Genomic DNA, 27,838 nt, shown 5'->3' on the forward strand with positions numbered 1-27,838 from the left:
CTCACCCCTACCACATGCAGTACCTATCACCTGAGATCAGACTCCAAAAGACTATTCATGGTCCCAAGACTCAACAAAGTATCCGGACGTTCCTCCTTCTCCTTCCGTGCACCCCAAAACTGGAACAACCTACCAGAGACTCTCATATCCACCACCAGCTTAAGTTCTTTCAAATCTAAGGCTGTCTCACACTTTAATCTGGTCTGTAACTGTTTCATACGCTCATAATATATATTTTCTTTAACTGTGCATGCAATGTCTTGTATATAATGTATACCTTGTTCATTTATGTAACTGTATTTGTAACCATGTATTATTTTGTTTTACTCTGTGCCCAGGACATACTTGAAAACGAGAGGTAACTCTCAATGTATTACTTCCTGGTAAAATATTTTTATAAATAAATAAATGTAAGTGCAATACTTATTGCCTTTTCAATATATCCATAGTGAACATACAGTGTTGCACTAGAATTGTCTTTATTTCCATTTCCATTGAGGGTTCATCCTGCTATCATCTGGGAGTGTGTACAAGCAAGACCCCCCTGCACATTGCTGAATCTACCCACCACATCTACTGCCAAATACAGGCTGTAATACCACTGGGATAATGTGAGTTCCCATTCATGATTCCTGCTCAGATTGCTGTATTCATTTAGACATATTGCACTATTTTGATATTCTTTCCCTTACATGTTTATGGTGATACCTGCGCTCCCCACAAGTTTCTCCACACCATTCTAAATAGGAGAAAACTGGATCTTCTCCTAAGAGGGTTGAGCAGCAAAGTTTGCCATTTTTCTTAATATTTGAGCACTCTAGTAAATTATCACAATATTTAAGATTCATATATATATTTTCACCTTCACAAGTAGCGCCTCACAATTTTTGTTTATTAAGTGTTAGGACCTGTCTACTGGTCATGCCGTGAAGTGGCAGCAGGCTTATAATGCTTTGGCCAAAGGGTTTAACTAAATTACCCTTACTCGATAATACTAATATTTAAGTATGTAACTATATATTTAGAATATATATATATATATATATATAAACACACAAATCAAAAGACCACAGAGAATCCCACTAAAAGCGCTCTAAGGTAACCGTAATCACTAAAGTATATAAATATAAGTAGTCAGAATAAGGAAACAAATGAATTTTAATTAGACACAAAAGTAAATAACACTAACAATTTAAAAAACATACAGAAAAACGGACCATAAGGAGTCCCTCGAAGAAGACATATATAATAAAAGCAAAAAGGAAATGCCTGAATCAGAAATAGAACCATTGACAAAAGTCCACAAAGGAAGACAGGAAGGGAGTGAAGCATCTCACCTATCCCTCACAATAAATATCACACCCTCAACAATATGGTGAGGTATAGAGTAGAACTATAGCAATCAACCCCTACAAAAGAAATGAATGCAGCTGCTATCTATCTTGGTAAGCCTATAGATATGCATAAGAAGATATAAATAACAACTGCACATGTAGCAAGGGGGGAACTGGGTAAACAGATAATGAAAAATGCTGTAAATACACAGAAAAACTGCTTACCTACAGCAACCAAAAGGGGTAAATAATTGGACTATAGGCGATGTGCCAGTAGAATACACATATTGCCATGTTAGCGCTATCACATTAGCCAGGCATATAAGTTCACATACGGGCAAATCAACCGGTAAAAAGGTGAAATAATAACCACAGAGGAAGCAGGGAATACTCAGCTGGCATGAGATGAATAAATCAGGAGTCCATGGTAATGTGTGAACACCGCTGAGCATTCGGTCCTACGAATAAAGTCATCCTGCTCCACTCGGTCCAAAAGAAGAAGCCAACGCTATGGGCGAAACGCGTTGTGTGACGGACGCATATGAGACCTCCAAGAAACTTTTTCTGATTCAGGATTTTTTGTGCCTTTTTTTGGACCGAGTGATTTATTCATCTCATGTCAGCTGAGTATTCCGATTGACTCCTTATATTTATAGACTTTAGTGATTACGGTTACCTTAGAGCGGTTTTAGTGGGATTGTGTGTCTTTTGTGTGTTGATATATTAGTCTAATCCACTGCACCATCAGTTATTAGAGACTATTTGTCGTATAATCATAATATATTTATAGACTGGTTATTGAAACCATTAATATTTTGTAATGGGAGCGACACTGTTGTGTGTTATATATATATATATATATATATATATATATAACACACAACAGTGTCGCTCCCATTACAAAATATTATATATATATATATATTTTATATATATTCCCAAAAACGTGGAGGGACACCAGTACACAAATGGGCACACCTGAGATACCTGGGAAGTATGCTAATCAGGCATTTGCATGTGCTATTTGCTAGCTAAGGGGTACCGATTTTCTTGTGCAGAGATCTCTATCCATGTGGTGTTTGAAGGTGTGTTTATAGCACTTGGGATAGGCACGCTCTGATAGCGGGTACATGCACCTTCGCACAAATGTTTACAGACCTTTAATAGGAAGGCAAATCTATTTTTTTCAAATCAACCTGCGAATAAATGCCATGCTTGCGGTTAGTTCGGATGTTGGCGAAAAAATTTGCCCACCTCAACTTATAAGCAACAAGAATCCAATTCTAAGTCCATCAGCAAGGTGTTTTGAAAGTTTAAATACTGTACACCCTTTTTTTTTTTGGTTTACATCCAACTATATGGGACCACTGATTCTCTAGTGCTAATTGTGTGTTTAGGGTGGAATGTGGATTTTTTTTTTTAGCGAAACATGTCAGGATCATGTCATAAATGGAACCATTTAAATAAAGAGAGGATACACCTTTAAAAGCGCTTTATTTAAAACAAAAAAATATTTTACAGGAAACAGAAAAAAATGGTTTGCATTCCTCCTATATAACAAATATACATTTTCATTGTTTTATATTTAACAGTTATCAGCAAAAGGAAGTTATCAGTGATGTATAGGCTTGACAAGTCTCATCAAATATATACTAATTCTAATTAAAAACCCGTTTATGTAGGTACCACTGAATTATGCCAGCTGATTAAAGAAGTACACACACACACACACACACACACACACACACACACACACACACACACACACACACACACACACACACACATATTTTAAAGCATAGTGCATTAAAAAGTTCAGAAATCCTGTAGTTTGCTACAGAAGGATTTAGGCAAGTCACAATACTTGCAGACACTGGGAGATAGAAAATGTGACAGATAAAAGTGAGATAGACAGGAAGAGTGGGTCAGAAAGAGGACATCAAGAACTAAAAGAATATATTCCACAATGTGAAATCTTAAATCATTTAAGTAACAATATTAAAATTCAGTAACAGTGCTGTGTCAAAAAGACCTCCCCTACTTGCCCACTTCAAAAATTGTGGCCTAGTAAAGTTTGATGCAAACTTCTCACTTATTAGTAAGAAATGTAGGGTATCAATCAGAAAATTGAACAATAGAAGTATTGTGGGGAGTAAAGAGTAGTTCATTAACAACTCCCATATTCTGCTCCTGTTACTAAAATTCATATTTCCAATGAAGAGAACTATTGTGCTGTCTTTTTGGATACAACAATGTAAGGGGTGTGACAGAAGGCTGCATTCAGTAAAGCTCAGAGATCCGATGATAAACCTCAAAAGGGCAGATCATGAATGGACATTTCTGATTGGCTCGGTCTGTTGTCATGGAACCTCATCCCTTAGCTGTAAAACAGCACGTAGAATGTGCCATCCATACCTAGGTTATGGGCAGCCCCAATGCCAATTTATGGTTAAATATTTATGTATGGAATTTATTATGTAATAGGGTCAGTAGAGTTGGGCAATCTCCTATGCAATAAAGTCTGTGGAATATGTAGAAGCCAAATCATTACTAATCTTAACACCTACAGCACAATAGCATTTATGTTGTTCACAGTTTACAAATGTTACAGACCTGTTAACACAATGATTTTCTGCAAGTCTTGCAGATTTGGAGTTCATCTCACTAATATTATTTTATTACCTCTTAACGCCGTCTCACTCCTGGCAGTCAAACCATTTCTATTAGAAAATACATTTTAGCCCCAAAACCCTCACACTTCCCCAATTAGTCACTGGCGTTTACCTTTGCAATTAACAGCATTCCCCTGACACACCTCAATTTGCCAGGATCCAAACTACATTCTTCATCAGTCATGGGGCAGAACCCTTCAGTCTTCTAAACTTTATAAATGGTCAACATGAGAACAAAAAAACCCTGAAGTGCGATTTCTAACTTGACTTTAAAAACTGAACTATTAACTCCTTTGCCACCAGAGTAGCACTTGACAAAACACATTGGGCTGTGCCGTTCCTATGTTGTAATAATTATGTTTGTTTTACTCTACATTCAGATGCCTGGTGTAGTGTATGCACAGTGGCATATGTACCATTATATTATACTCTTATCTGTTGATCAAGGGAAAGGCTATTTGCACCTTGAACAGCAGCCTGTTGGAGCTGGTCACACAAACAATTCCATTTGCCAAGATGTTATTCAGATTGGGATGTTGGCAGTTTTAAGCCTGTGTTACTCAGGGGCCTGGAGATCTGAGGGAGCTTGAAAGATTTGCAAAACATATTCCTCTTATACCCAAATCATTTCAAGTTACTAAAAGTTGTGCTGTAATATTGGAAATTACATATAAAACATATAGTGGTTTATTGCACCTACACAAAAAACACATACCCCAGTAACAGTATTAATTACTACAGATGCAGCAGCCATTATTCGAACAAATCACGGCGCCGTTTGTGTGCGCTGCTGTACTCCACGCGGCCAATCACCCGAGGCACTCGTGTTTATCACGGTTGCTTTGTTTGAATTTCATGGATTGTGTGCAATTAAATTAATGCATTATAATGTGTACAGTACTGCGTCAATTTCAGGTGTTTAAATGTCAGAAAACTAAAATGCCATTTTCTGCACTCGCCTGCGCCGCAGTACGGTGGGAAGAAATCCCGCACCATCACATGGGTATTCAGAGGTATACACTGCGTGAAGTGTTTCAATAATGGCCACTGCATCTGTATGTACAAGGATAAGTGGGCTGGTTTCATAACACATTTTTAGGGGTTCTACATAAATTAAAGGGTCCAACCGGTGGAACACGTTGATCTAATCGGGAAAGCTATTAAACAGCAATTCTTAAAAAAAAATTTTTTAATAAAGATTAGTCTCGGCTCCAGTATACATGGTCTTCCCTGGCAATCATATCCTTTTTGCTGCTAACAGTCATGCAAACAAAAGTAAACTATTATATGCTCATGTTTCCACAAAGCAAGAACAGTATGAAATGAGAACCAAATAGCTTTCAATTACACTGAAACAAACCTAAACATTGCTATTAGCAAAGATGTGGCAGCCCTCATTTATGGGGAGAACTAATTTAAAAAGTTGTAGATCTTAGGGATCCCTGAATGAAGGTAATGCGTCAATCACGTGTTCCCTTAACCCGCCATCTCCTTAGAGAGCCAGTAAAAATAAGAGAAGTGGGTGGAGGAGAGGACTACATGTGCCAACTCGCTGAACACTAGGACAGACAAGGAGCAGCCGGCGGAAACCAAACCCCTCCCAAAGTCTGAGCACAACAAAGTCACAGAATAGCTTTCAAGCAGCAGAACAGGCTGCATTGTATTTAAATCAAATTTAAATAAATACATTTTTAATTTAAAATCTGACATCTAGAATACATTTTTTAATTTGACTTTTGAAACAGCTGAACAGCCTACATTGCTTCTTTTATTTAACTGGGTTTAATTTGGGGTCTCGAGATAAACTGTTAATTTCAGGGACACCCTGCTTCCAGAGATACGTCTGTAGCAGTGCTGGTAAGTATCTATGCAGGCAGGAAAATAGCGTGCCTAAAATAATGGCAGCTTTAAATATCCTGCGGGCCAATAGGATGCTGTGATGTCATGCAGTGTGGGTTCCTATTAGCCAGCATGACCGGGACATTTGAACTTCATAGGGGTACCTCAACTGTTGCAGAGATATGCATCTCTTGAAGCAGGGGGTCCCCAGAGTGGAAATTAACAGTTTTGCTCCAGCAAGCCCCTGCTTCAAATCCTGTATGCATTTGAATTTTTTTTTATATAGATCAAATGGAAATATTACTGTATGCTCATTTGCATGTCAGACAGGTCTGCAACCATTATACAGTGCTTCCACTGCAGCAAGGGAATCTGGGAAATGACATGCACATGAACACCCGGTGCCACCTTTCGCTTTAAAACCATATTACATTGTCCCCTATAAGCTTATGTTTGCTGCATTGCACTGCTTTCGAGCACAGCCTGGATTAAGATGCATAGTCAGTAAACCTACCGCTACACGTAAAGAAAACCCGCACAGCTAGTGTTAACCACAGTGAGGTGCTGACTGGATGGAGACGTGATAGTATCAAATGGGAGAAAAAGAACCCAGTCTTGTAGCACTCATTCACAACAAATGTATAGTGATAAATTTAAAATACTTTATTAATAACTATGAATAAAAAATAGGGTGTTAAAACGTAATTAAATACTATATTTGAACAGCACGTCACTGTATCCGTTTGTAACCCACCCAAGTCTAGGTGGGTAGATATGGTGTGATCCCTGATAGATACTCGGGATCAGATGCTAAAAGTTATAGCTACCTAAAATATAGGAAAGGAACCTGAGAGAGCCCACCGAAAGGACTGTCTCTATGTGAGTGTATCTAGGCGTGTAATGCGCTCTAAATGGATACACTCATGATGTATGTGGCAAATAATGCGCTAGGTTAGACCTATATAGTATCTACCCCAGATAGAGATTGCACTGGTTGCTACATAGATTCACCAGCGCTGTCTGAGCCAAGTCTCTAATGAGGACATATATTGCCCATACTCTTAACATAAGTGCAGACTAATAAGCAGACACTCAAGTATGGTATATAAATGTCGGCAAGCCAAAGCATCTAAAAGAGATTACCAAAACACCTTGGAGGTAATGTGAACCCAAATAGGCACTCCCTCGCTACTATCAGTAAGGTATCGGTAATATCTGTTGTTATGAGGGTGTTCGTGCATTGCACCTAGCAGCCCATGCAGAAGCCGCACGTACACACTCTGCGCACATAGGTAATCACCCTTACATGACAGGGTGATATAATGCGCAGAAGGAGGAGGCTAGTGTAGAAGCAACCTCCACAGTGTTGCGTGGGTAAATCTGTTATCTGTGATGACTGATAGGGCTAATGTATGCACATGAACAGCTAAAATATACTGAGAGACTACTCAGCAGATAAGGGATAGATGCACTTTGAAATGCCAACAATTACAACTGGTACTGGAGTAGGGTACACAGGGGGTTAATTGTAAGATGAGGTCAATAGCCCCAAAACACCCTACGTGCCCTGAAGAAGCGTTTTACACGTGAAACGCGCGCGTCGGCCATTCTCCCCCTGCACACGCGGGAAGCTTGTTTATTCAAACACAACAGTCTAAGGATATTGATCCGCGTTACCTTATCTAAGCTTCACCTGGTGTGCATGTTAACCCGGGATCGCGCTATACACCACTATCGCGGGATCCTCTATGCCCTAAGGAGTCTTTGATTTGCTCACCTGATAGACAGGCATGTCCTCAAGCATATCGGCACTGATATAACCAGGATCAGTGCTGATATAGGAGACTATGCGATCACTAGTTAGACCGGCTCCCCACCCTATTACCTTGTGCATACAATTGCTCTGTATTCCGAGAGAGGGGGGGTGGGGTGTTTTGGGGCTATTGACCTCATCTTACAATTAACCCCCTGTGTACCCTACTCCAGTACCAGTTGTAATTGTTGGCATTTCAAAGTGCATCTATCCCTTATCTGCTGAGTAGTCTCTCAGTATAGCTTAGCTGTTCATGTGCATACATTAGCCCTATCAGTCATCACAGATAACAGATTTACCCACGCAACACTGTGGAGGTTGCTTCTACACTAGCCTCCACCTTCTGCGCACTATATCACCCTGTCATGTAAGGGTGATTACCTATGTGCGCAGAGTGTGTACGTGCGGCTTCTGCATGGGCTGCTAGGTGCAATGCACGAACACCCTCATAACAACAGATATTACCGATACCTTACTGATAGTAGTGAGGGAGTGCCTATTTGGGTTCACATTACCTCCAAGGTGTTTTGGTAATCTTTTTTAGATGCTTTGGCTTGCCGACATTTATATACCATACTTGAGTGTCTGCTTATTAGTCTGCACTTATGTTAAGAGTATGGGCAATATATGTCCTCATTAGAGACTTGGCTCAGACAGCGATGGTGAATCTATGTAGCAACCAGTGCAATCTCTATCTGGGGTAGATACTATATAGGTCTAACCTAGCGCATTATATGCCACATACATCATGAGTGTATCCATTTAGAGCGCATTACACGCCTAGATACACTCACATAGAGACAGTCCTTTCGGTGGGCTCTCTCAGGTTCCTTTCCTATATTTTAGGTAGCTATAACTTTTAGCATCTGATCCCGAGTATCTATCAGGGATCACACCATATCTACCCACCTAGACTTGGGTGGGTTACAAACGGATACAGTGACGTGCTGTTCAAATATAGTATTTAATTACGTTTTAACACCCTATTTTTTATTCATAGTTATTAATAAAGTATTTTAAATTTATCACTATACATTTGTTGTGAATGAGTGCTACAAGACTGGGTTCTTTTTCTCCCATTTGATACTATCAGTAAACCTGCCCACAGACAGCTGTTGAGACCTTATTGGGTCGGTTATTCTGGCTTTGCAAAATGAAGCTTGGGATAGGTTTCACCACACTTTAAGATGGCAAAAAAAAAAAAAGTGTGACAGAAACTGTGTGGTGTGCGTGTGCGTGGTGTGTGATAGATAGATATCTATGTATATGTATATGTAAAATTAATTCCCTGACATTAACAGTGGTTAGCTCGAGACCCCAAATTAAACCCGGTTAAATTAATAAAAACCGCAATGTAGGCTGTCCTGTTTTAAAAGCAAAGAAAAAAAAAAATTTTTTTTTTATTTAAATCTGACATCTAAAATCCATTAATTTTTTTTTTTTTTTTTTTTAAAGTCAGCGCAAAGCACTCAGATGTGACCCTTAAAACAAGCAATTGTTATACTTTTAGCCTAGGAGGGATTGTCCCTTTAAGATAATCGTAACAGTTTTCAGGTCATTTAAAATACTACACTGCATGCACTACACAGGTACTCTGCGGAGATGCACGCATTTAACGTTAAAGTTGAATCCCAGCCAGCAATGATATTCTGAACTAGGGAATTACAGGACACTAGAGACAGGTAAACAAAATAAATTAAATAGGCTACAGAAAATATTTACAATCCCTTTAATTCTAAAATGAAAAATAATTTCATAACTATAGGCTTAAAATCTATTTTGCTTGGTCTCATACAATTGTATATCAATATTCCTGCCAATGCCACCCTGATAAGCAAATACAACAGAAAGTGATTCAAAGGGAAGGGGAAGATTAAACCTTCAGTGCCACAGCTTAGCCGTGTATTGAAACACTATGTAGTACTGAACAAGTTATGAATTTCGTTTCAAAAGCTACACTTTGATCTCACACGTGCAACAAATAAAAAAATAATAATAAAAAAAAAAAAAAAAAACACACACATGTAGTGGTGGTCTTCACTTTACTTTTTGAAGTCTGCAGCAACATTACCATTGACTGAAAGAAACCATAAGTGTGTATAGAATAACTAATTTCCCCCAAAAGACATGTACCGCTCCATTCCTCCTTACATTTTCGGGAGCAATAAAAATTGCTGCCAGAAAGGTCATCCAAGCAAGCCAATGAAGGAGGGGGAGCAGTGCTCTGATGTTACTCATTGTGTCCTTTCAACACTCATCTTTTCGCTGGGAGAAACAAAACATCTTCTGGAATGAGCATCTTTGTAGTAAAACTAGTGCAAATCCTGCTTCATGAGATGCCCAGCCCAGATGGGAAAGATAACAGTTGCTGCTTTCCCAGACTTGGAACGGAGGACATGCTATGGGGATCCCACTCTCGACGAGCAATCCTCACAGTTGACAAGTGAAATGTCGAGATGGGCAGAATTTGGCATATTTGCAATGATAATTAAAATCATCATCATATTTTCAAAAATCTGCTAAAGAGTTAGAAAATTACCACCTTACATATTTCCATGTTAACATATTCTTGAATTAGAGAATATTAAAAAATGTTCACAAAAAAAAAAATATATAAACGCAACAAATATAATTCGCACAGTAAAATTAGGACAATTTCACTTTAATTGGACCCTGAAAGTTCTGAAAACATATTTGCAAATTTTCAATTTTTACAGTACACATTTGCCCATCTCTAGTGAAATGTAATTCACATGTTGGATCATTTCATTGAGTGCTGGAATCCTTAAGTGTCCTTGATTCAAAGAATCAATGTCAGTTAACTAAAATAAAAGTTATTGTAAATAAAAACACTAAAAATAAATAGAAACATCACAAATTGCAGAGCGTAAGTTCGTGACAAATCACACTTTAAAACTACAGTACGGCAAATAGAGTAGCCATAGTGTACTTTAATGTATTTAAAATCCTAGCACCAAAAACAAGCACTAGTTAGTGATTCATCTACTTCACCGTCATGTCAAAAGGAAACGGCACAGAAAAATCTTGCTCACGGAGTGAAGTTTTTATGTTCTAGAACAGGGTTTGGCCAACTCCAGCCCTCCTTAAAATCAGTTGTTGACTGAACCACTGCTGCTGAAGCAGGGATATCCTTAAAACCTGACCTGTTAGTGGCCCTGGAGGACTGGAGTTAGCCACCCCTGTGCTAGACCAGAGTGTATAACACAAGCGTTTGATGATCAAACTATAAATGGTACCTTAAATGGCAAGGAAAAAACATTAAGAGCCAAGCCACATGTATCAAACTCCCAAGTGCTTAATCAACTGGACATTTCTTCAAAACAGGTTTTTCCATCTAGATATTGAATGCAGCAAACTGTTCCATGGATGATCTTTAAGGTTTTTTTGAAGACAGCATGACAGACCTGCATTTTACTTAAACATGTATCCCCTTTGACCTGCAAGTGCCAACTCATCCAAGGACTCAAATTAAGCTGCGTTTACAAAGACGCCAAATATATTTAATAAAAAGTGCTTTCAGTCTTCATAGAGTTTAGCAGCAAAAACTCGTATGCGTCCAAGTCTTCCACAATGATCTGTGCATCAAGAGGATTTTTACCTAGAAAGGTTACATTACGGATGCAGTATCCATCCCCTATGCAGCCAGCAGGTGCCCGCAACTTATTGAAAAGCAAGGTGTAGTGCACCCTGCCGACTTCAAAAGTGGGAAGGGCTACTAACCAGATCATATAAAAATTATTAAATAGTCTGATATCGTTTAATTTAAAAGGGGGGAAACAGCCAGTTATAAAAACTATAACTTCACTTCAAAATGTTAAAAATGTGTTCAAAAAACAAAAAGAAATAAAAAGGAGAATTTTCCGAATATGTGATCTACTGTCAAACAGGTGTGTTATAGGGATCTGTTTGTGTCTGCTGTGCCCTGCTTTCCAACCTCTGGGATGGAATGAGTGGTGTTAGGAAGGGTCCCTGCGTTGGCAGAAGTGGGGCTTCCTCTGGTTCAGTTTTCACGTTTGGGTGATCTGTCTCTGGAGGTGGGATTTCCGAGCTGTGGTCTCTTCCAGGAGGCTGCAGGTCCCCTCCGTTTGTGCTGTACTGCTTCAGCCGTATGTGCCATGCCAAGCTGCATACGGCAGATACAGTCTTGAACTGGTGGATCACGTTGCGCGGGATGAAATAAATATCGTTGTCGCACAGCTGGATGCGAGCGTAGCGGATCCCTTCCCGTCTCATTTGGTTGAGTTTAGCTTCGTCCACCCACTGAACGCACTGAGAACAGGAAGAGAACATTTAGCATGAAAGCTTCACGTAGTAAGGTGGACAGAAACGGCAAAAGCCCCAAGCAATTTATCATAATGCTGCTCTCCCTTCATTTTCCTTTCCTGATCAGAATTTGCACATCTTGGCCCCATATAATTTGTTTTGTTAAGAGGGGCCGAGGGTAATTATTTACACCCCCTTCTTAACCCTGTTGGGTGCGCCTTGACAGATATGTCATGGGGTCCGGCACTCCAGGTGCCCTATAATGCAGTAGTTACGTCATTCTATTCGCTCTATGCGTAGGGGTACATCGCGTCCTGCTATCCTTTGGAGTGTTGAACATGATCTGGCCAGCTGAGGAATGTTTATCAGTGACTCTGATCAGGTGATCAGATGATTAAAGTGTCATAGGTCTATTGCCCTATGGCACACAAAGGGTTACAGCAGCAACACTCTCCAGAGGTCAACTACTATTATGTTGCCCCCTGGGCAGGTTTCGTTTGTTAAAAATAACTTTCCTAATCTCTAGCTTGAGGTTACCATGGCAGCCTTTACTGCACTGGTCCCATTTTAAACACAGACACTTAAAGTTGCAAATGCTTATATTTCCTAAACAGTTTGTGATTTGAAAGAATCATGGAGTCAGAAACTACAAACCAGAAATAAAGATGTTAGGGTGCTGCGGCTGTAACTTAAAGTAAGAGACTAATACAGAGCACACGCCTGCCTCAGCAGTGTAAATAGCTTAAATATGGGAAAAGCCCGCAGCTCTGGGGCAGCTTCAGCACCTGGGACACAGGGGGCTCGTGGAGATCCAGCTGCAGCCTCTGGACGACGTGGGAAAAGTCCTCTGCGTGGAAACAAATCACGTCTTTGGTTATGCGAGGTTGGTCGCTCCTAAGGACAGAGGAAGACAGGACATGAACACGAGAGACTTGCCTGGTGCAGAATCAACATCCCATGGAATGTAGCAATGGCAACAGATAAGGACAGTGCGACCCAGCTGCTCTGCCCACTTCATATCTGACCTCATAATATTTGGAACAAAAGGGTCCATGAAGACCAACCTGGGCAGAAGTGGCAAATACAGCATAAGACCGAGTCACTGGTGGTCACGGCAGCACACACGGCAGGACCCAGTGGCGCTGTGTGTGGGCGTGGAAAGCGCTGCGACGCGTACGCTGTCAGGGAAGACAATAATTTTGTCTTCCTGTGCTGCGGTCATGTGGCCGCATGCAGCTAAAGGCAGGGCAGATATTCCCCGTCATGGCCGCGCCCCCCACATCTCCCCTACAGACCGATCGCGGCTGCAGTCTCTGCACACGCAGCCAGGCGCGCGTGCAGCAGGGAGGACTGGGGCCGTAGCCCAAGGCATTACCCACCCATTAGATCCATGGCTTTTCCCCAAACCCATACTGATACCTTTATATATCTCAGAGACATTGCATAATGCATATACAGGAACATGCTATTATATGCGCCAAACAGCTACTAAAGTAGCCATGTTTCCCCAGAGCTACCAGCCATCAGCTACAGTGCACGGCCACGGTACTGCACCGCTACATACAGTGCACGGCCACGGTACTGCACCGCTACATACAGTGCACGGCCACGGTACTGCACCGCTACATACAGTGCACGGCCACGGTACTGCACCGCTACATACAGTGCACGGCCACGGTACTGCACCGCTACATACAGTGCACGGCCACGGTACTGCACCGCTACATACAGTGCACGGCCACGGTACTGCACCGCTACATACAGTGCACGGCCACGGTGCTGCACCGCTACATACAGTGCCTGGCCACGGTACTGCACCGCTACATACAGTGCACGGCCACGGTACTGCACCGCTACATACAGTGCACGGCCACGGTACTGCACCGCTACATACAGTGCACGGCCACGGTATTCCACCGCTACATACAGTGCACGGCCACGGTACTGCACCGCTACGGTACTGCACCGCTACATACAGTGCACGGCCACGGTACTGCACCGCTACATACAGTGCACGGCCACGGTACTGCACCGCTACATACAGTGCACGGCCACGGTACTGCACCGCTACATACAGTGCACGGCCACGGTACTGCACCGCTACATACAGTGCACGACCACGGTACTGCACCGCTACATACAGTGCACGGCCACGGTACTGCACCGCTACGGTACTGCACCGCTACATACAGTGCACGGCCACGGTACTGCACCGCTACATACAGTGCACGGCCACGGTACTGCACCGCTACATACAGTGCACGGCCACGGTACTGCACCGCTACATACAGTGCACGGCCACGGTACTGCACCGCTACATACAGTGCACGGCCACGGTACTGCACCGCTACATACAGTGCACGGCCACGGTACTGCACGGCCACGGTACTGCACCGCTACATACAGTGCACGGCCACGGTACTGCACCGCTACATACAGTGCACGGCCACGGTACTGCACCGCTACATACAGTGCACGGCCACGGTACTGCACCGCTACATACAGTGCACGGCCACGGTACTGCACCGCTACATACAGTGCACGGCCACGGTACTGCACCGCTACATACAGTGCACGGCCACGGTACTGCACCGCTACATACAGTGCACGGCCACGGTACTGCACCGCTACATACAGTGCACGGCCACGGTACTGCACCGCTACATACAGTGCACGGCCACGGTACTGCACCGCTACATACAGTGCACGGCCACGGTACTGCACCGCTACATACAGTGCACGGCCACGGTACTGCACCGCTACATACAGTGCCTGGCCACGGTACTGCACCGCTAAATACAGTGCACGGCCACGGTACTGCACCGCTACATACAGTGCCTGGCCACGGTACTGCACCGCTACATACAGTGCACGGCCACGGTACTGCACCGCTACATACAGTGCACGGCCACGGTACTCCACCGCTACATACAGTGCACGGCCACGGTACTGCACCGCTACATACAGTGCACGGCCACGGTACTGCACCGCTACATACAGTGCACGGCCACGGTACTGCACCGCTACATACAGTGCACGCCCACGGTACTGCACCGCTACATACAGTGCACGGCCACGGTACTGCACCGCTACATACAGTACCTGGCCACGGTACTGCACCGCTACATACAGTGCCTGGCCACGGTACTACACCGCTACATACAGTGCACGGCCACGGTACTGCACCGCAACATACAGTGCCTGGCCACGGTACTGCACCGCTACATACAGTGCCTTGCCACGGTACTGCACCGCTACATACAGTGCCTGGCCACGGTACTGCACCGCTACATACAGTGCCTGGCCACGGTACTGCACCTCTACATAGTGGCACATTACAAACAAGCCCCACTGCCCTCTAACATGCCATACCCCACCATAGAAATGTGTTTCCATCCGGTACATTGACACCCGTGATGCATTCAAACCTTTTATTTAACATTAAATAGAAAGCCCAGTCTGCAACAGAATCTTCACGTGGCAGCACAAACGGTTTAGTCCAACTTTCTCCACTAGGCAGCAAGGAACAGTTTTGCTCACAAGGGCAGTTAACGTAGGATCACAGTGATCCCCAGTGTCAGAGCTTAATCTTCCCCAAAACGGGTCTTTGGAGGGTGAAAAATAAATATGTATTTCAAGTAGCAATCCAAGGCAATTTTGTTTGAGAATTAATTTTAAAGATTAACATTGGATTGAAAAAGGTCTCTCGAGCCAAACCCCATTCATTTCAGCTCCAAGAACTTTGAGGTACTTCCCTCCACAGGGGGTTCCGGTAGCAACTCAAAGGGGTCACGTAATGACGAAGTTCCAAAGCTCCCAGTCCCTGCGGGCAAATAGGTAGCCATGACGCCATCTGGTTCGGCTTCCTATTGGCCCACATCACACGGGAGCTTTAAACTGGCAGGAGATACCAGCACACGGAGGTCTGTATCTCGGGAAGCAGGGTATCCCTGGAGCGGAAATGAATAGAGGTTCAGCTCTGGAAGATTGGACGTGGATTGGACGTGGATTGTTAAGCATAGAGGGAACGTTACCATTAGAAACAGATTTCCACGTGTAGAGCATGATGCTTGATTTACTATTCACCTACCATTCTCCAAACTGAACAGCTTTCAGCACCCCTACGGCAGCTGTGCTCTCCCAGTCAAAACCTTGACCAACGTGATCGGCGTGGGCTCGTGTCCTGTCTTCAAAGAGGACTTCGCGGGGCTCGCTGGTGCGAGGCAGGTACTGTAGATTCTTTATTTCATTCATCGACCTGTAAGACAACAAGATTAGAGTACCAGCCCAAAGCACTTCGTAAGGCAATGCATCCATCATAAGCTAAAGGGAGGGTAGGAATATACACTGCCATATACATGGACAAAGACTGGAGTTTTACAGTTTGACACATCTAATGCACAATATAATGGACAAGTGTGCGCGTGTTGATGTAGCAGGCTTCATTGTGTTATATTGTGCTAATAAATCCTATGCCAACTTGGTGACATGCTGGAAAAGATCTTATTATCTGGGAGAACAAAAAAGGTCATGTGCTACATCTATATATACACAAACATTGTCACAAAAAGGTTAGAACCTGAAACAGGATTTTCTTGTGAAACAAATGCTACTTAAAATCAGATTGATAGTTTTGCAGTAAAAAAGGTTTTCTGGGGGGGGGGGGCATCAAAGTTGTTTAACCTCTGATTCAAGAGAGAAAAGCTAACATAAGCTGCATGCAAATCTAGCAGCAATTCATATTAGGTCGGCAGCACAGGGGACAGTGTCCTTGTGCATTGCAACACTGCACAGAGCAGAGCTTCATTCTCAATGAAGGAATTCACAAGACTTGCCTTCGACGTTTGAATGGCGATTTTGGCATATCTGCGGTTGGGATCATTTGCTCTCCTGGCCTCACCCACATGATGGGACCGTCGTCACTTTGTGACCTGCACTGGAGTCGCAGCGTGGACATGGTCCCCCAGGGCAATGTCATCTACAAGTACCAAATGTCAGTGATGAGAACTACACAGCATACAGTAGTATACGGCATTCAGATCTGCCTTAATATAAATGCAAGCAAATCTAAAACATATTTGAACTACAAGTATAAATGCATAAGTATATAAAATGCATGCGAGTACACCCATCAATTACACCAAAGGCATGTAATAAATACAAATCAAAATATCAATATAATCAAATAAACAAACTTTTTTACATTATATGTATACACACAATTATACATGCAGTAGACATGTTTATTATGTTCCGTAGTTGTGTTAACATTCTGTTACCAATGTATGTTAACTGAGGAATTTCTAGAACATTAAATATAAGTTACTTTGCGATATTAGGGTGCAGTAACCACCTATGTAGGTGTTATATATTAATAATCAGATCCCAAAGTGTTTAGTTCTGACCTATATTAAATTAGAGGTTCTGCTTAAGCCTGCAACAATGCTGCTACATTTAATAGTACATAGTTACATTGTTTTGATAGGACGATCACCGTACATTTTTTTTTCAAAGACTATATACAAGTAGCAGGTCTTCACAATATCCACCAATTAGTAGAGTGGTTGCTATGCTATGCAATGTTCCCACGATTTTTCGCACCATTTCTTAACAGCATCTTACATGAAAGGGAGGTTGTGTCTCCTTACCACTATCTGGTAGAGAACAGAAAAGTTGGTATGTTGTAAATAAACAACTTCTATTCATAAACAAGTCCTGTAAATCTCCAAGGCCGCACTTATAGTGCTGGCGACTGATGACGTCGCCATCTGCGAAAGTTATTAGTTCCTCCGCGACGGTCGCCAGTGACGTCACGAAAGGGAGCGGGCCACGGTCTCTGATTGGTTTAGAGATAGTCACATGTACAGACTGTCTCTAAAAAAAAAAAAAAAAAAAAAGAGAACACAAAAAAAACAGACCCGGCTTCAAATTTTTTTGCCGCAACGTTGCGTCGCAAGGCACTATAAGTGCAGCCTAAGGCTGCGTCCATAGAAGGACAAGCAGCGCTGAGCCGTGCAGACGCCCCGTGCTGAGCCCCTGCATCCTCAATGAGGATGCCTTGAGAGGGGGCTCACGCGAGCGTCCGCAGGCGTGCTGACGAGTTGGATTTTTCAGCAGACAGCCAAGCTGTTTTTCAGCGCGCTGTCGGCTGAAAACATCCTATCAGCCTGAAGCAGCGTCAACGTCACGGCACCGTGACGTCGGCACCGTGACGTTGACGTCAATGCGTCACGGGCGATTGGCCCAGCGACGTCACTGCCCCGCCTCCAACCACCTCCCCCTGCGCACGCTGGCTCGCCTGCAAGTCCATGGAATCGCACAGACTTCAGCAGGCGAGCGTCAGCGCGCCTCAGCTCTGCTCAACCCTTTATGGCCCTGGCGTAAGTCAGGTACTACTACAAAAAATACTAAATTAATTGACTTCACTACATTGTTTCAGTCCTATTCCAGGCACCAAAGCACGATGCCTAGGAGTGAAATTTGATTCTTTGCTTTCTCTCCCTTCACATCATGGGTAAAAATGTGTTGATTATTCATCAAATATTGCCAAGATACACCCTATCCTGTGTCAATCTAATGCAGGGGGGCGCAAACTTTTTTCCCTGCGCCCCCCTGCCGGCTGTCCCCTCACTCCTGCGCCCCCCCCAACCCCAACTTACCCTCGCTCTGGCGTAATGACGTCACGTTGCCATAGCAACGTGACGTCACATGACCTCGCGGCGTCATTTTGACGCCGCGTTGCCATGGCGACGCCGGGAGGAAGCCGCCGGAGCCACGGGTAAGTATGGTTTACAGAGGCCCTGCAGCTCCCCCGGCACTTAATTTAAGTGCCTTCGGGAAGCGCGCGGGGCCTCTGTAAACCCCGCGCCCCCCGTCGGCAGTCTCGCGCCCCCCCTGGGGGTCGCGCCCCACAGTTTGCGCACCGCTGATCTAATGCATGCCCTTAGCCTCTGTCTAGATTATTGTAACATGTTGCTAACAAACCTCCCTGGCCTCAACTTTACCTTGCCATCTATCCAAAATTCTGCTGCTACAAGAATTTCACTTTTTCCCAAAAACAATTTCGGCTCATCTCCCTAATTGTATCAGCAAGTGTGTAAAATCTACATTAGTGTTAAGCCATGATTAATAAAGCTCATCTAGTAACCAAAATATGGTACCACACAGGACGGATAAGGGGATAGATTGGCTGCTCTGGGATAGAGTCAATGCAACATTAAAGGCGGATTGGCTGAATCACGTAGGACAAGGTGTATGGAAATATTTGAATTTTGCATAAAAACCTGGTACACAACCACACACAAAATGTAATCAATGCAGATATGCTCATGTAGCAACATTGTAAACAAGCAGAGGGCAGACGGAAACTGCAACATTGTAAGCAAACAGACACAGACAACATGGCACAGGCAGCAACGGAGTGTGCTTTCTAGAACGAATAATGTTCATCCCAATTCATGTGTCCCCTACAGCACACCTGTGAGCATAGGACTTGTATATAGGACAGGGGTACACCGTCTAGCTGGCTCTCTTCACCTTCCCTCAAACAATATATCTCCCCTCACTCCGTCCCAATATACCAAGTGTCACGAACAGCACTTAGAGACACGTGCAACTCTATAGATTCAGGAGAGTTCGCGGAATGTAACAATACTAATTTTGACCGACTTGCTCCTAAGTTTGAGCGACAAATGGATCTGTCCCTTGCCACCTCCTAAACCTCAAGTGTTTGGCCTTATTGCATCTCTCCTCGGGGCACATTGAAGCCCAGTGCTCCGGTCAAAATCCTACCCTGGAAACATTCTTGCGACTCACCGCCAGGGTTCACCGGCTTCAGCACAGACCAGAAAAGTGAAGACGGGGCATAGAGGATCATGGTATCCCCAGAACGGTCCAGGGGTCCCTAGCTTAAGGAGGGATACCCAGTCACCTTGAACCTAGTCTAGGGGTTCAGGGGGTGTTCCAGCTATGTGATAAAGCTGCAAGGTTTTTATTTGTGGGATAAAAGTCAGGTTTTTACAGTGTGGCAGGGATAAATCTAGTAAGAGTAGGGAATATATATTCTTATTCTATTCCTGACACAAGAAACTGAGACATTTTTAACACAAAGTATAGAGTCACAGTATATTTAATTAAAGGTTTATATTTGATAAGTGTTTATACTTGTAGCCTGTGAATGAACTGTGGGATTTCCAAGTCCAGGGTTCTGAGAGACCAGATGGCTACCAAGCTTGGTGCCACAGAGTCTGCTCGGGTCTCGGAGTTGAAAGCCTCAAGGATGCCACAGTGTTAGAACAGGCGGGGTACTGCAATTATCCTCGGCTAACAAAGGGCTATCCGGCAACCATTGCCCAACCCCAGACTTGAGCCTGGGACAGCGGGGGCTCAATATGCCAAGACGAAAGGTGCCAGGTTGGCGCATGCCCCTTAGCAGAATTGGAAAAGGTACCCACCTGGCATCGAAATTCCCACGTGCTGATTGGCTTTAGTGATTTGTGAATGGGACTACAAAACCTATAAGAAACCTTGCAGCCAATCAGGACCTCAGATTCCAAGCGCCAAAACATCAGCGGCAAATGCAAGATACGAAAAAGATGCTCTGAGAAATAGACGCGAGCCGGCTTCAGGGATTTCCAACTCAAGAAATTTTGTAAGTCCCGCTTTTCAGGGGCCAAGTTCTGAAAACGGGACGTAGCGGTCACAGCGGAGATGCATGCCAGGACTTTTGTTAGTACCTCCGGGTCATTGAAAAGGACTCATACAGACTTCAGTTAACATTTTGTTCTAGGAAAGTTTATTTCGTTATCCCAGAAAGTGTGTTTTTCATTGCAAATTGTGATCCATTGTGGGTATGTCTTTTTGTGGAATAAATTACAATTTATTTTGCCGACTTGCTAAATCATATGATCCTGGTATAAAAAAGGTGTTAACCCTTGTGTCCTGTGATACACACATACGTATATATCTTATTTTTAACACAGGCCTCCAGCTAAGTGGTGACCTGCGTTACCTCTGATGCACAGGGGATATTTCAAGAATCTAAGGATTTCTTTGAGGCCGTGTCATGGGAGACCAGGCCAGTTACACCTTTTTATCCAGATCATACATTGAGCAAAGCAAGATAATTAAATAAATTGTAGTTTATTGCCTTACAATAGGCATACACACAGATACACAAAACACGGGCAAAAAGACACTTACTTGGGAACTGGGATAACAACCTAACTTTCCTAGGTGCAGGGAATCTTAATTAAGGATCCTCACGATACCAGTTGCAAAAACAGGATAGAAAATGCCAGGCAGCTTTAGCTGAAGCAGCCTTTTCTTGCTGGAAACTTAGACTCTTTAAACTTTGGAGAATCTGAAAATCTGAGCTGCGTAATAGTGTTTAAAACCTCTCGCTTTCATTCATAGAATTCTATCTCCTTATCAGGAGCGTGAGAATATTATCGGTAACCAATCTGCGACAACCAGTATCAAAAACAGGGTTACCTAGAAATCTGAATGAACCATGGGGCAGGTGCAATGTGGCACCTCTGCCCCGCGCCGCGTCCCCCCCCCATGGTGATGGGCTCCGGCAAGTCTAGGGAAACAAATGGAAATGCAAAGACCATTCCTTGATCTTAAAGCTGCAGGTCAGTCAATATCCTGCATGTGTTTTTTTTTTTTAATAAATCAGTTCTGTAGTAAGAAAAAATACTTTTAGCATTTTCTGTTTAAAAAAAAAAAAAAAAAACAACTTTGAAAGACCAATTTTCTTGTATTCTATTTTAACAAGCATGCTTGTTCCTATAGCAACGATTTAGATTCCCCATATTTAAAGATGTCGCCAAACTTTGCCGATCAATAGACGGAGAACGAATTGACCGGCAGCTATGCAGTTCTTTAGGTAATTAGAGATTGCCCACATAAAATTATTAAAGTAAAAAAAAAAAATGTAAAAAAAAAAAAAAAAAAAAAATTAAAAAGACTGAACTGCAGCTTTAAAGATGTGGGTGCTTCACCAAGCCATCCTGCTTAAATGCTCTTCACACCTCTGGCAGCATCTGGTCCTTTCAAGTCCAGACCCCTGAGCAGACAGAGTGGCACCAGCTTGGTAGCATCTGGCTCACTCAGACCCCTGGTTGAGAGTCCAAGCTTGTTACAAATGCACAAGCATGTTTTAAAACATATTTTATTAAACTACACACTTTAAAATTATCTTAAGTTTTTCTGGTTATGGGGAATAGAATAGGGAACTGCACTTTTTTCTCCACACACAAACTTAAGACTGGACTTTCAGGGTCACCGGTACAGTAACTGGGTATTCCCCCTAACCTGGGGATGCCTTATAGTAACAGGCATACTTTACCTCCCTTTGCACCATTTACCTTTCTGGTCTGTGCTGAAGCAGTAAACCCCTAGTGGCGAGTCACAATTACAGGTAATTCTTTTACAACAGTTGGGTCCAAGGGCTGACACTCCTGAACCCCAAAACATGGATCAGAGGTAACCAAACTGGCTTAACCTTTATTAGTGAGCCTGGCTACCTCTTCCATCAAAGGCCATCAAAGGCCACCATCAAAGGCCACCACCAAAGGCCGACAGCCCAGGATCTCGTTATCGTCCACAGCCAGTGTACATATTTCACTTCTAATGGGCCCTCAGTGATAGCCCCCAATTAAGCACTCTGTGGATCAGCACAGACACAGGATGGTTCTTAACCTGTCAAAAACTATTGTATTTTAAAGTCAATTTCTAACCAACGTTAACCCCTGAAGTACCAGACTGATTCAAATACTTACTATTCCCCGTAATTTTTACTACACCAAGTCCTTGCAATAAGCACAAACATGACCAAGCAAAGGGCCAGCATGATCTGCATGTAAAATTGTGAGCAAGCACAGACAAGCATAAACATAGCACAAAGCCAGCAGCAACAGAATATATGAAGTATCAAACGTATTGATAAAACCAAGAGATAATAAAGCAAACCACAGCATATAGGTCCACAGTACTTATAGATTGTATATTTTTGCTCTCAAATTTAAATAATCCAGGTAGCATATGCTGATGACCCTTCGGAGTCCTTTTATGATCAAGTGGCAAATTTTGGTACCAGGCCAGCATAGATTTGATGGTTTCAAGATGACTTTAGGGGTGGGGGGGGAAGGGTTGCAAGTAACCCCATTGGAACACAAAATGCATCACAGAGTTGTGGTGCCAGATAAGACTCTGGTATATGGTCATCTGATGCGGTAAGACTTGGGCGATGAACTCGCTCTATGAAACCCATGGACATAAAATACTTATTGATTTTGCACTGTGGAGCTATATGCTCTGGCATTTGTTTTATAACCTTGTGGGTCTTGGTCAATACTTTTGACTACTTCATACACTGTTGCCACTGGCGTTGTGGTATGTTCGTGCAGACAAACATGGAATAGGAAAGGGTACCCATGAACTGCACTGACTGACGTTTTTGCAAGGATTTAAAAAATGGATTGGGTAAGCTTTTATACACCCAGGCAAGTTTCCTGTCCGTTATGAGAGTGCTGACCTACCTTTGATACACGTCAATATTTATATATAGGTTTTACATATAATTTCTAGAAGGGTCAAAAACACACAGTAACTCTGCGATAACCCACATACTTGTGTGCAGACAAAATAACTCACTTTTAAAAATGGGGATTCTTCCAACATGTCCAAGAACTCAGGGAAAAAGTCCCCGACCTCTTCATCCACCGCTCCCACCAAGCTGATCTGCCGCATCGGGCCTGCTCTGTACGTGCCACAGCAGTACGTCCTGCTCACCTGCAACAAACACAAGAGGCGTTCAAATTGAGGCCCAAGGAAGTACGCCAGGCAGTCATTAAATACACACATGCATTATATATTACACACCTACTTATCACACGTGGTTAGAACAAGCATCATGCAGTTAATGTAAGAACTTCCATTCAAGAGAAGTGAAGTTTGTGCGCCTAAGAGGCAGTCCCATCTACAATCAAAGTGAACCAATACCAGTGACATTAGTAAGGAGTTACATCTGGGTGATTGATTCGCTACTTCTCTAGATATGACACTTACAATTATCTTTAAATCATTTGTTTGCAAACAGTGAGTTGACTCAGAAAAGGTTAGATTTATTCTGGCTTTTCGCTTTTATTGGTCTCCTGTGAGCAAAAATGTGCACTGGCAAAGCTCCCATTCTAAACCAGCCACTAGTTCACTTTGATTTCAAGTGGAGCTGCAACTGCAGAAGAGGTGCTCGTTTGCTTTACCTGTGTGTGGAAGTTTGCAATGGTCGTCGTCTCTATATCCTTCTTGCCCAGGATCTCCATTTTCACTGGAGTGTTGGGAAAATTAAAAGCAAAGTAATCCAGGAAATCAGGCAGGTAGGCAGCAGCTCCGTGTACTATGGCCAGGGCATAATATGCTGCGCTCTTTTCAGTCTCGCCAAATGTCCGTGCCAGGAACTCCTCTGCAAACCTCTCCATCTCCATGGGAGACAAAAAGGAGAGTTCGTCCATGTAGGCATGCAAAACCGGGGCTCCTCCGTTTGACTGATGCTCATCGTGCATTAAACTGCTGAACTTTGACCCTGTATTTAAGGTGCTGGTGCGGATACAGTGCTCTTGATGAGACGCAAAGGGCATCTGGACTTCTTGGGGTACTCTGTACTCTTGAGTACCCAAGTCTGACCGACACAGCTGCTCATCCTTCAGGTATCTGCAGGACTCCTTGTTCTCTTCTACACTGGTGTCTTTGTCCACAACCTCTTGGTTGATGCGGGTCAGCCCAGCGCAGAGAGTCTGCACCTCCTTGTTATACATTTTCAGCCGTCTGCCCCTCATGTCTTCTCTGTGTTTCTTTTTCTTTTTTTTCTTTATCTTCTTCAGGAGGAGCGCATCGTCGTCACACTTGTCCCCTCGCTGGGATTTACCATTCTCGTCTGGAATTTCTGTGGGATGGAGAATTAGAATATCATTCCATTTGGAGCTCATATTAATAGATCCATGAATATATGCTCGTACCTGTATATACTCACATTACTTACTTAATTTATTTGATTAACGGTGTATAAAAAAAGAAGGTCAATTCAAAAGAATACAAATATACTTTTTTTTATTTTAAAGGGCACATTTGAACTTCAGTGATAGAGGGGCCTAAAACACATTGGAAGAGAGTTGTTGCAAGCATTATTCAACTGCACCTGATTTTAGAGGTTTATACTTCCCTTTAAAATGTGAATGAACCCTTTGGCTGCCAGAGATGCAAATGCATTGCACCAGTTTAGAGCACACAACCACCCCCCTCCCCATGATTCATTTGCTGAATTCTTTAAAAAAACAAACAAAAAAAAAAAAACTTAAGTACTTTACAGTGATGGCTCACACGAAACCTACAGCAGACTTGCATCAGTTTGGGTTTCATCAGAAATAAAGAATTGTCTTTTTTACTTGGGCTTCTGAATGGGGTGTGTGCCAGCCAAGCAAGTATTCGCTCAACCTCTAGAACACCCTGACCCTGTTAGAGCCAATAAACATGTGGAAGGAGAAAGTGGGAATATGCCTGTATAAAACTTTATTCACCACAGTGAAAAATATCACACAGACAAGCATATTTAAAAACCCTCTCAGGTCTCTGCTATCCATGCACAACCAAAAAGAGACAGAGCGCACCAAGGTGAGGCTAGACGAATAGTACTTTTATATAAAAGCAAAAATCCACACTTACAAAACAGCAAATGACAATGACCTCATAACGGCAATGACAGTGTCAGGCCAGATGACCAATACTGTTATCGCAGTCTGGATTGTCAAGAGACCTGAAGTGACGTCTCTAGAAGCACAACAAATCCCTACAGCTTTCACACTATCGTGCTTCATGCCCCGACTGTTGTCTGCCATGGCCACTACGTGATCATTTACCATTTCAGAAGTGTGGATATTTACTTTAATATAACATTACTACTTTATACACACCTTGGTGAACTCTATAGTTGTTTCTTCTTGAAGCTGTGGGGAGAAGATCGCACCGTATGAGACAAGCTGCAAGAGGAAGTTTACATGTTTGGATTGTACACAAACAGTGAGAGCGCAGTGAAGGCGACCTTTGAACTTATGTGCTCCATGTGCATAAACTGCAACTTCTGTTGATTTACAATTTATATTATACAATTCCCTTTATTTATTTTTTTAAGAAAATGTTACATCGCTTTCACTTGGGGGCTCTGAAAGGGATAGTACCCAAAATGTAGGGTCACTTCACATTTTACACCCAGCAGCCTCTAACCTTCGACAGAAGCGGTTATAAACCAAGTTGAACGCCAGGAGAGATTTTACTTCAGCGCAAAACGGTAATAGGTTTAGAAAGGAAACAACACGCAGTGTAAAGAGAAAGGTGACAGCTGTGCAAAGCAAAAGAAAACTAGTTATGCTTGGGATAGGCACAAGGCTACCCTACATCAGACAGAAAGCAGAAGATCAAATAGGGTCTGAGGTTGTACAGCGGATAAGAAAATGGACCGACAATGTGAGGACAGAGGTGTATCTTCTGTCAAATATGTTTCGGTGGGATCAGAGAGCTGGCAGCACGGAGTGTAAAGACACTACAGTTTACTATGGTGGTGAAGTACAAAAGCAGCAAAAAGTTGCAGATGTTTAAGCAGTAATCTTACACATGCCTCCAGAAACATCCTACAACCTACCACCCCACAATACCTTGCACTTTTAAAACACAAGGCACGGTGGGAGCCAATTTGGAGGCTCCAGAGGTGAGTGACAGCCATGCTGCCTGCAAGCTTTGCTTCCATTAAGGAATCAAAAACCTTCTTTTCTAAACAAAACATTGCAAAAAGACCCTTATACCCTGGCAGCTAGCTTTCCACCCTTTGTTGATCTTCCTCATCGTCCTATATGTTTTCGGTAGGTCCCAATCATAGGTCTTGGATTGGTGCCCTCCAAGTTCCTACACACGCTTTAGTATGTTTCTTGGCGCATAGCACGTTATAAAAAAATTCTAAACAAACAGTTAAGGAAGCTAAATGTTTCATTCCAGGCTGGTTGTTTGACCCTTGCTGCCTCATTGACAGGTAAGGCCAAGGCCCCGCTGCCTCAGACCACGCGCCCGCACTGCAGACAGGCGGCGCGTGGAGAGGCACTTGGGGTTTTTTCTGGTCCAAAGGGACCATTTTTGCGAGTGGGGGGGGGTGGCCAAAACGGGTGTGGGGGCGCAGCCATGATGTGGGGGGCGCAGCCATGATGTGGGGGGCGCGGCCATGACGTGAGGGGGCGGGACCGCCCGTCAGCCGTTCAGCCCCTCAACCCCTATCGCTGAGCCCCTGCACACAGACACGCACACACAAATACACACGGGGGGTGGGTGGGGGGGGTGAAACGGAGCCCGGGGGATCGGAGAAATCAGAAGGGACCCCCCCCCCCAAGAGGAGAGAGTCTGTGGGAGGGAGCAAGGACTTCCTTGGTGCTGCAGTTTATTTAAAATCGCTGCTTTCCCCCCCACACTCTCCCCTCCTCATTGGCTCACAGCCACACGTGACGCATCACCGCTTGGGATTACAATTCTCTTGAATCCCCTGGCGGCTGACGCGTCACAGCGTGTAGTGAGCTGTGCAGCCATGGGGGACTGGGACCGGCTCGGGAGGATTCCCCTGCTCGTGGGGAACGCTCGTGCGGCCGCCCGCGCCGCCGGGCGCAGCCCTTAGGGAAAGGGTCTTTATTATTTGGAGGTGAAGGGGTCTATGTGGGTATTGTGATGATGGGGAGGATTTGGCCCGGGATTAAAGGGGTTACACCCCAATTGGCCACCCTCTACCCTTACCTGGGAAGCAAGGGGTTAACTGGACTGAGGTCCAGTAATATGTTTTTACCTCGCTTCAATATCCAAATGCT

At 43.5% G+C, this 27,838-nt stretch overlaps 1 protein-coding gene across 1 annotated transcript in view; it reads right to left on the reverse strand.

Annotated features, from left to right (window-relative positions):
- Positions 1-8,705: 8,705 nt before the first annotated feature.
- Positions 8,706-27,838, reverse strand: part of RSBN1 (round spermatid basic protein 1) — a 28,097-nt gene continuing 8,964 nt past the window's right edge. The window contains exons 2-7 of the mRNA XM_075615302.1: positions 24,209-24,888; positions 23,601-23,738; positions 16,778-16,920; positions 16,033-16,200; positions 12,728-12,836; positions 8,706-11,948 (exon numbers count right to left, since the gene is read on the reverse strand). Coding sequence (XP_075471417.1) covers positions 11,559-11,948; positions 12,728-12,836; positions 16,033-16,200; positions 16,778-16,920; positions 23,601-23,738; positions 24,209-24,888 — 1,628 coding nt within the window. The 3' untranslated portion in view covers positions 8,706-11,558. The remainder of the gene's footprint in view (positions 11,949-12,727; positions 12,837-16,032; positions 16,201-16,777; positions 16,921-23,600; positions 23,739-24,208; positions 24,889-27,838) is intronic.

The sequence above is a fragment of the Ascaphus truei genome, chromosome 9, assembly GCF_040206685.1.
Source record: "Ascaphus truei isolate aAscTru1 chromosome 9, aAscTru1.hap1, whole genome shotgun sequence".
Taxonomy (NCBI): Eukaryota; Metazoa; Chordata; class Amphibia; order Anura; family Ascaphidae; genus Ascaphus; species Ascaphus truei.